Source organism: Sitophilus oryzae, unplaced genomic scaffold (assembly GCF_002938485.1).
Source record: "Sitophilus oryzae breed Bouriz unplaced genomic scaffold, Soryzae_2.0 scaffold_119_pilon_pilon, whole genome shotgun sequence".
NCBI classification, from domain to species: Eukaryota; Metazoa; Arthropoda; class Insecta; order Coleoptera; family Curculionidae; genus Sitophilus; species Sitophilus oryzae.
Window position 1 is genome coordinate 1,626,883 of NW_022145837.1, and position 16,523 is coordinate 1,643,405.

Below are 16,523 nucleotides of genomic sequence, written 5' to 3' on the forward strand. Positions count from 1 at the left end.
GCGTAAGAAGGAATTTCTACGCTCGTCTCCCGCTGGCGAATCATTTAGTGCATCGGGGGCATAAAACACCTTTTTCCCCCTTCCGGCTTCCGGCAAGCTGACAATAAATCGATAGGGAACCAGGGCGCAAGCGCACGACCCTTATTTTACAACCCCTATTTTCAAGGAGTACGGGGGATGATCGGAAAATAATCAGGAAAATGTTAAACATGGATAGTTTTGAATGAAAACTGTTATATCAAGGTTCTATCGTTGAAAGCTATGCGCTAAAAAAATAATTTGTAAATTTAATATAATATTGACGGTTAAATTTTTTGCCACAGATTACTGTAGTAAATTTACTATCCGTTCTTTAGTTTTACAACTCGTTTGTAAAATCGCTGTATAACTTGTGGCATGTATATAAATATGTTGTAATATATCTTTATATTCACCAATATTCTTTGTGAATTTATTTTAAAAATATGTATTTCATGGCGAATTTACTTATTCATTGTAAATTTATCATTTAAAATTGCCAACTTCTGGTATTATTACTATAGAGTAACAACAAATTAAAACATTTTATTATAGTGAATTTACAATAACTAGTGTTGTAAATTCACAAAGCGTTAGTAAATATTAATAAATCTAATAAAACACGTTTTTATAAATGTAATATTTATTATAAAAGTTAATAAAAAGTTACAAAACATAACTTGTGTGTAAGATACTCATTGCATCTCTTCTTTTCTACAAGAACCTTACTGGAATTCTGCACCAGAAACAGGAAAAAATTGTATTTAGCTACAAAATAAAAAGCATACTAGAAAAATATATCTAATCAAAACAGTCAACTTGGTCCAACTTGGTCGTAATTTTATCAAGAAGACGATGACACATATAACGTCTCCTAGGTCAGTTTTCAAATTTTAATTCAAGCGCTCGGGCTGAATTTCTCATTTAAAAAAGCAATGACTTTTCTCTGTTTCAAGGTAACTCCTGATAGTTTGTTTTAAGTAACTGTTCGTATCATTAACATTTAACTTAGTTATCTTCAGTTTCCGGATGGATTTAAGTCTATGAACGAAATACATTTATTTGTAGATTTATCGATTTATCGATTTATCGATTTATCGATTTATCGATTTATCGATTTATCGATTTATCGATTTATCGATTTATCGATTTATCGATTTAATGATTTATTGATTTATTGATTTATTGATTTATTGATTTATTGATTTATTGATTTATTGATTTATTGATTTATTGATTTATTGATTTATTGATTTATTGATTTATCGATTTATCGATTTATCGATTTATCGATTTATCGATTTATCGATTTATCGATTTATCGATTTATCGATTTATCGATTTATCGATTTATCGATTTATCGATTTATCGATTTATCGATTTATCGATTTATCGATTTATCGATTTATCGATTTATCGATTTATCGATTTATCGATTTATCGATTTATCGATTTATCGATTTATCGATTTATCGATTTATCGATTTATCGATTTATCGATTTATCGATTTATCGATTTATCGATTTATCGATTTATCGATTTATCGATTTATCGATTTATCGATTTATCGATTTATCGATTTATCGATTTATCGATTTATCGATTTATCGATTTATCGATTTATCGATTTATCGATTTATCGATTTATCGATTTATCGATTTATCGATTTATCGATTTAAAGATTTATCGATTTATCGATTTAAAGATTTAAAGATTTAAAGATTTATTGATTTATTGATTTATTGATTTATTGATTTATTGATTTATTGATTTATTGATTTATTGATTTATTGATTTATTGATTTATTGATTTATTGATTTATTGATTTATTGATTTATTGATTTATTGATTTATTGATTTATTGATTTATTGATTTATTGATTTATTGATTTATTGATTATTGATTTATTGATTTATTGATTTATTGATTTATTGATTTATTGATTTATTGATTTATTGATTTATTGATTTATTGATTTATTGATTTATTGATTTATTGATTTATTGATTTATTGATTTATTGATTTATTGATTTATTGATTTATTGATTTATTGATTTATTGATTTATTGATTTATTGATTTATTGATTTATTGATTTATTGATTTATTGATTTATTGATTTATTGATTTATTGATTTATTGATTTATTGATTTATTGATTTATTGATTTATTGATTTATTGATTTATTGATTTATTGATTTATTGATTTATTGATTTATTGATTTATTGATTTATTGATTTATTGATTTATTGGTTTATTGGTTTATTGATTTATTGATTTATTGATTTATTGATTTATTGGTTTATTGATTTATTATGGCAGTGTTGCCATATTAAAATGTGTAATATCTGTAATACGTTTGACGAAAATATCTTTGGATGAAAAATCCGCGTTTATGTATTTGCAATTTATTCGTGTTAAACATAGAATAAGCAACAAAAATAAAAATTCTTTTATAGGTGCGGAATATGTTGTATGATCGAAAAAGTCGTTTAGTTGGCTTGGAAATGACGGTTATTGACACATGCCATAATATTTTATATATGAAATAACAGCAATCTTCATTTCAAAGCCAACTCTGACGCCGTTCTTGTTTAATCATATAATATTACTATTAAATTGTTTAATGATAGAAACGTACTGTACCCAAAATCCGTAAATCTACGGATTAATCAGTAGTTCTGGCAACATTGTCTCCGGCAACCACTCACTCTCTCGATTGAAAGCAGAACTACGGTACAGTATTCTTTATCCGCTGCGCTGTAAACGACATTAGCGCTCGGCGGCGCAGAACTAAACTAAATCTCGGAATTGTCGGACAGGCTGACGTTAACGCCAGCTACATCTCGGACAGGTTTTTTGCCACGAAATCGCTCATAAGGTTACGTACATTTTCTTATTTCTTCAGTTAACGCTTCAAATATATTACCACTACTTCTATCGACTTTCTGACTGTCCCCTGTAAAGCTACATCGGCGTCTTCGGCCCGAACACACTCAAAACTTCCTTCCGACGACGCTGTGCCTGTTCGTAACGTGGAGCGACGACACGCGGACTGTGCGGAAAGTTCATCCTGCTGTTCAGATATTTGGCGTCGGAGTTTTCCACCAAATCGGTGTGAGTTTCGGGAAAATTTTGACTGAAAATTTCACGGATTTTTTCTTTCGCTCGCGTCGGATTGGACTTAAAACTTTATAGTGTGTTTTAGTGGACAGATTTTTAGTTTTTTTGGTTTATTATAGTTGGTTTTATTAGTAAACAATATGGTAAGCATCAGGAATATGATTAATTATTGTTTTTTGGTCATTTTTATGACAGAAAAACAGTTATATAATAGTTTTATTGCTTGTTTATTTAGTTTATATCAAAAATCTATAATAATCATCCAAAATGTGTTGTATTTTTAGATAACTATTAAACAGTAGATAACTTCTAAATACTATTGTCCTTCACACAGAGAAATGCATTTTTGCATTCGCTGGAACCACTTCTGAAAGCAGTTATTCTACTCGCTCGTTAGTACCTTCAAAATTGCGTTTTGAAGGCGCGGACTGCATCTTTTGGACACTAGAACCTTTGACTTTGACCACGCAGTTCATTCTTAATTTTTGGAAGAGTAAAAAAGTCGTTAGGACTTAGGTCGGGACTGTATGGAGGATGGTTCAACAATTCGATGTTTTCTTGTTTTAAAAACTCAACAATAGGTTCGATTCTGCTTTGTTTCGTAGCTACAGGGTGTTAAAGTCTTTATAATCTTTCGATTTATTATAATTTTCTTCCAAGTACTTTTAGTAATTTGCTGTTATACTGTTTGTGTCCAGGAAGGGTTCATAGTTTCATAGTTGTCGATTTTCGAAAGATTGATACATGCATATTATTTCGTATATTTTTCATTTTATTGATTATATGGAAAGCACTGTTCATTAAAATGTTGTATCCTATGTTATAGGGCTTGTTTCTCTCTACAATTTCCTGTCTCACAATGTACCGTTTGTGTCCAGGAAGGGTTCATAGTTTCATAGTTGTCGATTTTTTAAAGAAATCAGTACATGTATATTATTTCATATATTTTTTATTTTATTGATTATATGGAAAGCACTGTTCATATTAAGTTTTCTTAAAGGTTGCTATTAGACTTGGATCAAGGCAAGGCATGAGGAATCTCCCCATGAGAGATGGTACATGTTTTTTGAAACATCCTGTATCAAAATATAGTTCTATAGTTGTTATATTATTAGCTTATTTTATTTTGTTTCAAAAAAAGAAATAATTTACTCTCAATCACATATAATTCAAACACACGTCACAAAATACATCTTCCAAACTAGATACATCATTTTTTATCTCTTTTATACATCTTTCTCCTTCGTTTAATGTTTACTGACACTAAAAAGAAATAGAATTTATCATGATCTATCACATCGACTCTATATAGAGCCGAATGAACTTCAGAACTAAATAAAAGTGCTTTTAATCAACTTTAGTGCTCAAATAAAATTGATTCTTGTTTATCCGTTTTATAGAGAGAAATAAAAAAGTAATACAATTATTACTCCTTGTTATACCTCGATACAGGGTTGAAAGAAACGTTTTTTTTATATTTATAATGAAAAAAAAATGTTTCACTTTTTTTTTTGGACGACACTAGTTTCACTTGGAGCGGCCCAGATGTTACGGCACTATATAATACTATATCCAGTGACTTACGCACCATTAAATCTTGGTGCGATTCTAATCTCCTATACCTGAACCTATCAAAAACTAAAGTTTTGTCATATAAAAGTACTATACAACCTTAATAACACCACTATTGACGTCGTGCGGACTCTGTAAAATTCTTAGGACTTGTTGTAGACAACTCGTTAAAATGGGACTTGCACATCGAAGCTTTATCAAAGAAACTGCCTGTTTTGAGCTAAGATCAGTTTCTAAGGAACTTAACTTATCAACCTCTAGAATAGTCTATTATGCTCTTTTTGAGTCGCATCTTCGTTATGCTCTTCCATTCTGGGGTACTTGCTGCTCGACAAAATTTGATCGTATTTTCAAACTTCGAAAGAGAGCAGTTCGATATTTATTGGGACTGAACAGTAGAACTCACTGCCAGAATATCTTTAAAAATTTCAAAATACTGACTCTTTCTTCTTTATTCATTTTTGAATCCGTTTGCTTAATCCGCAAGCACATATCTGCTATTCCCGAAAGGCCACCTCACAACTATAAACTTAGGAATGAGGTGCACGATCTTTATCTGCCAACCCCGAGCTCAGAACTATAGTTAAAAGCTCAATACCGTACAATGCCAAAAAAATGTACAATCATCTGCCTTTGAATATCAAGTCGCTTTCATTCTTTCCCGCATTTCGCGAAGCTCTGAAATCATACTTACTGGAGAGAGCACTATATGCGGTAAACGACTTTTTTGTTGATGTTTAATCTTGAACAATTGTGATTTATAATAACTATTAAGTGATTATAACCATTTACAATTTTAAAATTGTAAAATTTTTATTGATACTTTTTTTCGTGTTCTATGAAGCTATTTTGGCTTTTTGTACAATAAAGCTTTATTTATTTATTATTATTATTAACAAAATATTTAAAACATCCACCCTGTCTGGATATGTTTTTTAAATTTTCCTCAAAGGATACTTTAATAACGATTCCTTTATCTATAACCTCGATACAAAGTAACAGGATTACATGGATTACACAATCTCAATAATCAAAGCTTTCTTTAGTGAGGCTTCTCAAAGTTGACAAGGTTTTAGCTTATATTATGCGATTAAATTTAGCATGTAATGGCATTTTATGTAGATTTTTATGGATTTTTCTTGTACACTCTATTAAGGGAACTATAATCTATCAAAGTGATATGTATATAACATGATTCTTTTTCAACGGGTTGTTTTTTATATGGAATATCAAAAAATAGACTAGCACTGTACAGGGTGGCTCGAATTCGACGCTTGTCATTGGGATTTCGGAAACCGTGAGAGATACAGGATCGGTTAAATGGAGTTGAGTTGATGAGTTCAAATCTTAAAATGAATATTTGAATAGACGGTACAATATACTCTAAAGAAATTTAAATATTAGGGTCTTGACAGTCTGATCCATTTTGGGCAAAAGGGTCGTTTATATATATATATATATATATATTTCCCCTGTCTCCCCTTTTTTTCCTCAACACCAACCCCCATTTTTCAACCCACACCGGATGTGGCATTTACAAATGGAGCTTCTTCAACCCCTCCCACCCTAGTAGAACCCTCTGTGCTGTTTTTATTTTTCTTCCCTGACGAAACAAAAACAGGGTCTATACATATTTATTTTCTATTATACTATTTTTGTCTTGAGGGTTTTTGATAAACTTTTGATCTTAGACAAATAATATACAGGGTGGTCCGAACAGTATTCCGGAAACTTCGGCAACATATTCTGCAGATAAAAATAAGTAAAAAAGTTGTATAAATGTATATCCTAAAATGCTTGGTTTCGGAGATACAGAGTGTAGAAATTTCATTTTTATTTCGATTTTTTCCAAATAATTTCTTAACTAACGTCGATATCTCCAAGAAAATTGGCATCTGGGAGTTTTTTGACATGATAAATTTGATTTTGAGGTACCTACATATTTTTTAACAGCTTTGAACAGTAATAATTTTTTGTCCATACCTGTATAAAACTACTCAGTAAAAAAATAGACATTTGAGACGTTTTTTACGTAAAAAAGCTCTCTTGGTAAAAATCGCCACGAGTAATGGTTCTCGAGATATTTGGAACTGAAATTATCAATACCTGTCATTCATTGACATAAATTAAACATGTTGACTAAATAGTTATCAGACTGAAATCATAATACAGTCATATTGACCTCAAAATAAAATTTCTCATGTCAAAAAACTCCCAGACGCCAATTTTCATCGAAATATTGATATTACTTCGGAAATTATTTGAAAAAAAGTCGAAATAAAAATGAAACTTCTACACCCTGTATCTCCGAAACTAAGCATTTTAGGACATACATTTATACGAACTTTTTTACTTATTTTTATCTGCAGAATCTGTTGCCGAAGTTTCCGGAATACAGTTCGGATCACCCTGTAGATTGACATCGCAAAAATGATAATCGATTGTCATTCTTTAGCCGTCTTTGAAGCTACTTTTTTCGATCATACGTTACTTATTTTTCCCAGTTATTTTATTTAACTAATGAAGAAGTATTAATTCAAAATTGTCAAAGAAATTTTAGCATTTTTAACTACCTATTTTGCCTCTTTCTAAGTTTTTTACTGTCGAAATAAATTCAATAGAATAGTTAGAAAAGGTTCGATTCGATTTTCGCCGTTAAAGGAAGTATTTCCCGAGTTTTCCTGCCTCACAGTTCGAATTTTCTCCCAGTTTTTCCCAACTCCGCCCTATAGGAATGTTTCCCTAATCAGTTTGGGAGTTTAACGACACGGGGGACAAACTTTTCCTGTAATTTTCCTCGATAGAAGGGTGGGAAACCTGGACCTGGGCAATTTTCCGTCATTATTTCGACTTGTTTTTGTGTTACTTGTTCGATATGAACTGTAATTTCGTGTTGCAGGTACTGAATTGGTGTAGAAGTAACAACATTTTCTTTTTATTATCTATAACTTATATCTATTAGCAATTTTAGATATGGATGCTGTTGATTTATTAGAGAAACGTATAGAAGCTTTGGAACTGCAAATATTGCCAAAAGACAAATCATTTCTCAGTAACAAATCTCAAACTATTGCTGATCTTTTAACTGAAACCCAAACAATGATATCTTCAGCTCTAAGCTGTAGAGAATCGGTCACATCACTCTTACAACATATGCACACAATCAATGAGTATCTCGACCCATCGAGTGGTGAATATGATTTGGAAGCTGATATAAAAAAGCAGTATTTGTTGCAGATATATCCAGAGGTATAAAACAGACTTTTACGAGATAGTAGCATGAAATTCAAGTATTATTTTTGTAGTTAAAGGCAAGAGTTGAACTCATTAAAACGTCCAACAATCTCATTCAGTTTACTAATTCGGAAAGTCTTCAAAAAGTTACTGAATTATCAGGTAAATTACAAACTTTGGCTGGTTCAGAACGTGATTTATGAAGAAATGTAAAGAGGTTAACGAAAATGTCCTCAAAGCCTTACAGGAGTACAATAATATAAGTAACACTATTAAAGCTTGATTTTCACGCATCCCTTAAAGTTGGAATAAAGAACATAATCTCCAGTTGAGTATACCCAAAATATTAAAATTTCCACAGAATAATAAACAGCTATTTTAACTTTTTTATATTTATTCTAATATTTTATGTTTCTGTTATGTTTCGAAATGTGATTAATGGTAATTATACTAAAAATAGATTTGGTATTTTAGTATATGACATAAATTAGGATTGATTGGCGTATTCAATTGTTTTCGGTCACTTTATTCCTGTTTCACCGGAAATGAATACAACCTCTGTATTTTTTACTTTATTCGATAGAAAATGACACTCTGAATAGAATGACATATCGTATGTCAACTTTTGACATTTTTAATTAAAAAAAAAAAAAAAAATAATTTTAAATTTCAAAATCTAAGCAGAGGTGTCTATGGCTGTGTGTAAAACCACTAATTTTTAATCAATGGAGCCTTGAAAATAGATTTGATCGTCTAATGGTTTTTGTGTCTTGTATTGGCCAATTAAAAAATGCCCAAATCGTATTTTTAATCATATTTCAATTTTTTCAAATGGAACGAGGGTGGCTCATTAGCATATTTGGAAAAAGCATTTTTTTACGAATAATTTGATACCACACACTTGGTATTTCGAGTTAATAATTGTCGTTATGAATCGCATGTTGCAATTTCAAATAAACCGTATTTGAAACAAATTATGACAATATGATGACAATGAAAAGTTGATTTCCATAACAATGTATAATTTGTACTTTCTAAACCGTATAAACGTTTCATAAGTGCAATAAAGAAGGTTTGAAAATGGCATGTCGTGATGTTGGAGACATATTTTTTAATGTTAAACTTATGGCTTTGATTTATCCACGTAAGTATATATGATCTAGGGTACAATGTAAAGGTGTAATATTCCTATGTAAAATACAAATTGATAGCGCTTTTAAATAATATAGCAAGTTGCTGTTGCTTTAGAAATAGGAATTTCAACAGTCCAAAGAATGTTTTGAACTAAAGGGATCGTAATTGATGAAGAGTTCAAGAAAAAATTAATAAATACCGAAAAAGATAAACGAAACTCGCTCAATGAATAATATAGGAAGATACTTAAAATTAACAATATGAAGTGATCTCAGACACACCCTAAAACTCATATTTGACAAATAATGATGACGTGACGTTGAACGATGGGAACGCAGTCATACATTATCAGTAAATAACTATAGTCCCTCAAAGCAACAACAACAACGACGGGTCTTCGATGTGAAATTCAAACGAAGCTATTTTACCGCGTGGGTTTTGGTTACCAAAGCGACCGCAAGACGGGGATCAGTTTTCAAGTCTTTTTAATTAAATTCCAATATCGAAATCGAAGAGCTCCGTGGAATTTCCTGGGACTTCCTTATTCCCAGCCCTCTTCGATTGTGTATCTCCCACTTTGTCTATTTATTGACGCTGTTTTATGTTCGATGGTTTGTCCTTTACAGGATGCAGAATATTATAGGCATAAGAAGACCTTACAAGATCACGCACTTATTTTCATCTGTAAGCAAAAATTATGTATTTGATGTGTGCATTTTATGCTTTGAAACAAAAATGAACACAGTTTACACTTATTTACATATCATTAAGTCGGCATCAACCATTGAAGTAGAAGAACAAGCCTTTCTTTTATTTTTTAGACCTATAAGACACAAACAAGACAAGATGACCAAAGACCATACAGGGTGGTCCGAACTGTATTCCGGAAATGTCGGCATCATATTCTGCAAATAATAATAAGTAAAAAAGTTTTTAGTTTTTTTTTTTTTTTTTTTTTTTTTTTTTTTTTTTTTTTTTTTTTTTTTTTAAATAATTTCTGAATAACGTCAATATATTTGCATAAAAATTGGTGCTGGGAGTTTTTTGACATGAGAAAATTTGGAATTTAAATGTCGAAATGATTTCCTACTTTTAGAAGCGCCACCTACGAGTACCTGTATCTAACTACTGAGTAAAAAAATATATTTTCGACGTTTTTTTTTGCGTAAAAAAAAGTTTCTTGGAAAAATCGCTACTAGTAATGGTTCTCGAGATTGTTTTCGAAATTATCAATACCCTGTCATCATGGCACATAAATTAAACAGTTTGACTAAATAGTTAAATAAAATAAAAAAAAATCATAAATTTGAAATGTTTTGTGCCAAAAGTTCAACAGTTCAATACCACAAACCAGCACAATTATTTTAATAGAAGTATATTTTTCAATTCTCTTATCTTCTAAGACGATTTTTATATTCAAGTCTCTCCTAATTGTTTTTGTGTATTTCTTCTCGAGCTTTGTTGGTTTCTTGAAGAAAAAGGGTTTCTAGTTAACGTTTGAGCTTGACTTCAAAAAGCTTTTCTTGTCAACAGAAAGAGTACTTACAAAATGCCAGGCCAATAGCAGACAAAGCCTTGGATACTATTGAACAAAGTGGATGTGGTCAAATTCAATTTTCTCCAGAGGAAAATAACGAAATCTAATAAAGAAAATGTATAAAATAAAATAGAAAGAGTCCTAAAAGCATTGATACTTCTTGTTTCAAAAAAAGTAGAAAGTATGAAGTATTTTAAAAGGTTGATAAAATAAAATATATCGTCCAGATCTTTTTTTTTTATTTTTTTATATTTATCATTGTCCCATAATACGAATAAATACCCAGGAAGAAAAACTCTTAAAGTGTAATTTATTATATTTTCCCTAGGACTGTATCTTTTTAAAAATGTCCCTTAGTTCAGAGTTTCAAAAAATGAAAGGTAAAAGTTAGAGACTTTATATTTCTCGAGGTAACATCGGGAAATTGTAATATTAAAGCCAAAATTAAAGCCGAATTAATGATGAGATTCAGCTTTGGCTTGAGAATCCGAAATGAAGAATTACCCAGAGTACTTTACAAAAAGAAAAAGAAGAATTCTACTTTGAAGGGAGTTATTTAAGAAGTGGAAGTTGTTGGTTAAGAATAATTAAAATAATCTAGTTTTAATTTTATTCCTTTAAATCTTTTAAAAATACAAAGAATGTATACCGAGTGCAGGGGCGGATACAGAAATTTATTTTAGGGAGGCCCAAAACGAAAAGCAATGTAGAATATTTTTTAACTAACGCCATTTTTAACCCCAAAGCCTAATATTTTACACAATTCACAGACTTTAGGGGGGGCCCGGGCCCCATGGGCCCTCCCCCTGACCCTGACGCCACTGACCGAGTGTTTTTTAAAAGCGGCTCACCCCCTATAACTCTTTTATTTTTTCAGATAAAAAATCGAGATATGTTATGTTAGTATATATGATATAAATTAGGATTCATTGACGTATTCAATTATTTTCGGCCACTTCCTGTTTCACCGGAAATGGCTACAACTTTTGATTTTTAAATGGAACCCTCGGTATTTTGTTACTTTATATTTTTACAAATTAAATTTTTAAAATTAATGTTCAAATTTGGCTCGTGGACGATAGGTCCCTCGACAAGGATAAATAGAGTAGAAGCACCGCGTGAGCAACAAAAAAAGAAGATAAATGGAAGTCGTTGATATGTTTGCGACAGTTTCCATAGTGATTTACTTATCCACGTAAAATAAGTATATATTATTATGATCTAGGGTAGTAATTTAAGAAATGCCGTAATGACGTCACCAACCTCTTTCATCTGGTTGGCAAGTGATTGAGAGAGTTCGACAAAATATAAATGACGTGACGTTGAACAATGGCTAAACATTCTCTATATATTTTTTCTTTGGTTCTATCGTACAGAGACAAAAAAATAGGAATAATAAAGCAAAATATCCATCACAATAGACACTACTAATAATGAAATTTATACTGTCCAATATACGGCAAAGATACCCCAGTATTTGAGGTGTATCGACTAAATCCGTATTTGTGGTCCAATGTTTGGACACAACCCGTAGACTGCACGTGTTTATTTAAGTGGGGTAGGAAACTAAATATCCACAAATTGGTTCTATAGGCTCACGCACGCACGATATAACACCCCGGAGGGGATGAATTTCATTAATTTAATTAAGATTTAGCTCCGATGGAGGTTTTGTTTTATTTCATTTCAATTTCCAACAAAATGTTTAATTAGATTTGCGCTTAATGAGGATCTTTATCACACGCAACAAGTAGAGTTGCCATCAGGAATAATTCAAATTGTTTAGATTTAAAGTGGAGATTAAAAAAATAGATTGTTTTAGCACACAGTTTTGGAGAAAATTTAAAAAAATATAGTCGATTTTTTTCCTAAGTTTCTATGATAATATAATTTTGATTTCATTCTTCAATAGATGGTCATTTATTAATTTTGATTAACGTCATATTTTTTGCTGTTATTATTTGCTGTTCTTAAGAGTCCATTTTACTAGTCCGAAAAAGTAGCAAAATAATTAACGTTTTATGTAAAACTGGCTAGGTATTTTTACACAAATTAAGAAGGAAATTAAAGATAAAGGATTATACTATATCCGTATTGTAGCACATTTTTAGACAACTTGTTTATTTTTAAGATTTTGAATGGTCAAACATCAACAGTATCCTTGATGTTTGGACTAAATTTTCTCGAAAATAAAGACATTATTCAAATTCCGTTACAAAAACGGAAATAGATGAAGTTTTGTATTACATGAATGATATAATTATAGGGTTTTGTAACAAATTGCTCGCTGTTTTATGGCAAACGCTGAAGCTCTGCAACCCTAAATCAAGCCTTAATCCAAGCACGTGTGTTTGGAATTTTGGGTGTGGCTTAACACGACAGAATCGGGCTAAACCTTGGGCAGATTTCTGAAATATAATATATATTTCCTTCGGCCATACATCTGCTTTACCTGACCCTTGAGAGCTACCCGTACATTACAGCTTAATAGGCTCTTAAGATCAATTTCTTTATTGACTTTATTTCTTTTTTCCAGGCTTCCACGACCGACGGTAGACTTGGCAACGATGCACACCTCCGTATCGCCCACCCCTACCAAATTCGACGATAATCATGAGGTGAAGAAAATCAAGGAGATCAAGAAAATGAGCGAGTCAAGTAAATCAAGCAAGGGCACGTACCAGGCGATCAAGTCGTGCGATGCCGATTCAAGCACGAGCGCTGTGGCCACGAAAAAATCAAAGAAAAAAGGTGGAGTGCACTTGAATAATCTGTGGTCGATATGGTACGGGGTGTTCTGTACTGGAGTGCAGGGGTATTTGGCTTACAAGTGTTTGAAGAAAATATTGGGTAAGTCTTCTTTAAGTATCAACTAAATTAACCTAACTAAACAACTAAAATCGAAACGAATATTTTTTGTTCACACACATACACAAAAATTGATTACTATTTGTTAGTGGTTTTTAAAATCGCTGCGAAAGAAGTTATACAAGCAGGCATTGCAGCTATTTTGTCTAATTTGTTCAAGGTTTTAAACAAAAAAATAATCGAACTATTCAACTACGGGTATACCGGGTGGCGTCTCGAAAGTGGCTCACCCCTATAGACTTTTTTATTTCTTCAGATAAAAAAACGAGATTTGGTATGTTAGTATATGACATAAATTAGGATTGATTGACGTATTCAATTGTTTTTGGTCACTTCCTGTTTCACCGGAAATGACTACAACTTTTGATTTTTAAATGGCACCCTCGTTTTTTTTATTTTATTCGATAGAAAATGACATCTGAATAGAATGACAATATGAAAATATGTCAACTTTTGAGATTCTCGGCTTAAAAACAAATTAAATTTTAAAGATTCAATCTAGAGAGTGCCATGGCTTTGTTTAAATACTAATTTTAATTCAAGGAGCTTTGGAAAAATACATTTGGTTGTCTATATGTTTTTCAGTGTATTTTTTTCTGCCAGTTAGAAAATGCTCAAATCGTATTTTTAATCATATTTCATTTTCCAACTGGAAGAGGGTGGCTCTCCATTGCATATTGGAAAAGCATTTTTTTAACGAAATAATTTTGATACCACAACTTGGTATTTCGAGTCAAATTTTCGTTACGAACCGCAAGTTATAATTTCAAATAAACCATATGCGAAAATGTCAAAAGTTGACATATGATATGTCATTCTATTCAGTGTGTTATTTTCTATCGAATAAAGTAAAAAAGTACCGAGGCGAGGCACGGTGGGGTATTAGCATGAAAAAGGTGATCGAAATTCGAAAAAGCAAATGTGTTTTAAGATTTCCCAAAAAAAGATAAATGAAAAGTTAAATCATGTCTGCCATGAATGGCGTTGCTATGGGTGTGTTTAGTTGCATTCATTTGTTTCAACGAAACGTCAAAGTTGTTGCTTCTCACAGATAAGAGGTAAATGGCTAAATCTTATGTTTAAAATTATAAAATTGTTGTTGTTCTGGTTGCTCTTTTTTACGTTTATATATGTTTGGATTGATAATGGCTCAGCAAGCTGCAGGTATCTATTCTACAAAAATATTATATTATTTTGATATTCCCTATACAAACGATTTTTTTTATGCAACTAAAAAGTTAGGCGTTCAGAAAATTTTGATTTAAATTTGTGACACTTTTATTATAGTTAGAGATTTACGTTGCGCATTTCGAAAGAATTCAGTCAATGGTTTTTATATACGTTTTACTTAGTAACATTGGGCTTTCATACAATAAAATAAAAATACTCGCGACTTTTTTGCGATTTTGCCTGATAAATGAAGAAAAACATTCTTGGTTTCCTCTAATCTGCCAATCAGTGATATACAAATGCCGAGGTGGTAAATTGGGATGGTGGAACTATCGAATGAATTAGACTGTCGAATGGTTAATGAATGAATGATTTCAACTATCGAATGGTTTTATTCGAATAAAATCATTCATTCATTTGTAAACTAAAGCATAAGTGACAACCTGGCCGTGCGACTAAATGGTTATCGTTGAGCCACGAGTATCGAATGCTTTTGATAAATGAAATTTAGTATTCGTTTGATTTTTTTTTTTTTTTTTTTTTTTTTTCTAGTTCTTTCCAAATTTATAACTCCGTATAAATACTGTGCTATTTTTTGCGTTTATTTTTTTTTTTTTTTTTTTTTTGTATGTTATTTTTTAATTTATTTATTGAACGATTGTGTGAATGTGCAGGTGGTCAAAATTTTTCAAAAATTATCTGTGTTTTCCGTAGTCCCCGATCTGAGTTATTTTAATTTGAAAAAAAAAAAAAAAATATTTTTTTTTAATGGGATTTGAGAGTAGCAAATTTTTTAAGAAGAGATGAGATGAACTATACATTAATTTAAAAATACATATTTGTATTTAGATGTTTTAATAATATGAATTAGTTAAACTTAATAATCATATTTAAGTAATGTGGTCATGTAATATCATGTTTAAATAATGGTTATCGAACTCAAATTATGGGATGAGAAAATAAAATGAAAGTTTTAAACGACGTGCCAATTAATAAAAAAGTTACGATGTTTGTATTTTTTGTTTACTGCTATTCTCTTACATGTAGTTTTTTTGCGAAGGAAAAAATTGATTTCATTTATTTTTTTAAAAGTAATTTTTTTTTTTTTTGAATATAATTTTAAATAGTAATATAAAGCACCTAATATAAATAATTTTGATTTCTATTTTTTATTTATATTTTCCTTTTTTTTTTTTTTTTTTTTTTTTAAATTAATAAATGTTTATATTTCATGATTTTGAAAATTTGTTGTTAATATAACAAATTAGTTATGTAATTATTAATTATTTAATAAGACCAACGTTGCAAAAAATTTAGAAGACTATATGTATTTTTTAAATAGGATTAATATAAATAATTTTGAACATTTTTTTTTTTTTTTTTTTTTTTTTTTTTTTTTTTGTAGAAAATTTAATTATAAATATTTTTAATTGTGTTAATTTTTTTTTTTTTTTATTTGTTGTTATTATTAATTATTAAAACAGTTTTTTTTTTTTAAAACATTAAAAAATAATTTTCCTACATCCAAAACAACAAGTATTATTGCAGTGTACCAACAGTAATATTGAATAAAAAAAAGCAGAATTATTAGTAATGTCGTATATATCCCTGAATTGATACTAAGCCAAACATAATATCTTTGCTAATATCAACTAATACCAAAATATGGCAAACAGCGCCCTTCATAAGTGTATTGCTGTGTAAATACTAAGCCATCTCAATAAAAAAAATAATGTGTCCTTATCAATATCTGACTCCGCAAAAAATCAAAGATGCCGGCTTCTTTCATAGCATTGCCACCGAACCGCTGTCAGGGTTTCTCGGAAAGAAGCCTACGTCGCCGGGCGACAACTAAAATTC

At 30.4% G+C, this 16,523-nt stretch overlaps 1 protein-coding gene and 1 pseudogene across 6 annotated transcripts in view; both read left to right on the forward strand.

Moving 5' to 3' along the window:
* Positions 1-16,523, forward strand: part of LOC115891864 (protein tincar) — a 90,899-nt gene that overhangs the window by 8,069 nt on the left and 66,307 nt on the right. For 5 of the 6 annotated variants that reach the window (XM_030912462.1, XM_030912458.1, XM_030912459.1 and 2 more), the window contains exon 2: positions 13,162-13,475. In XM_030912462.1, the coding sequence (XP_030768322.1) occupies positions 13,193-13,475 (283 nt within the window). In that variant the 5' untranslated portion in view covers positions 13,162-13,192. Of the gene's footprint in view, positions 1-3,070; positions 3,292-13,161; positions 13,476-16,523 lie in introns of those variants that run through there. The other variant, XM_030912460.1, reaches the window with a different exon arrangement.
* On the forward strand, positions 7,690-8,237 carry LOC115891786 (annotated as a pseudogene).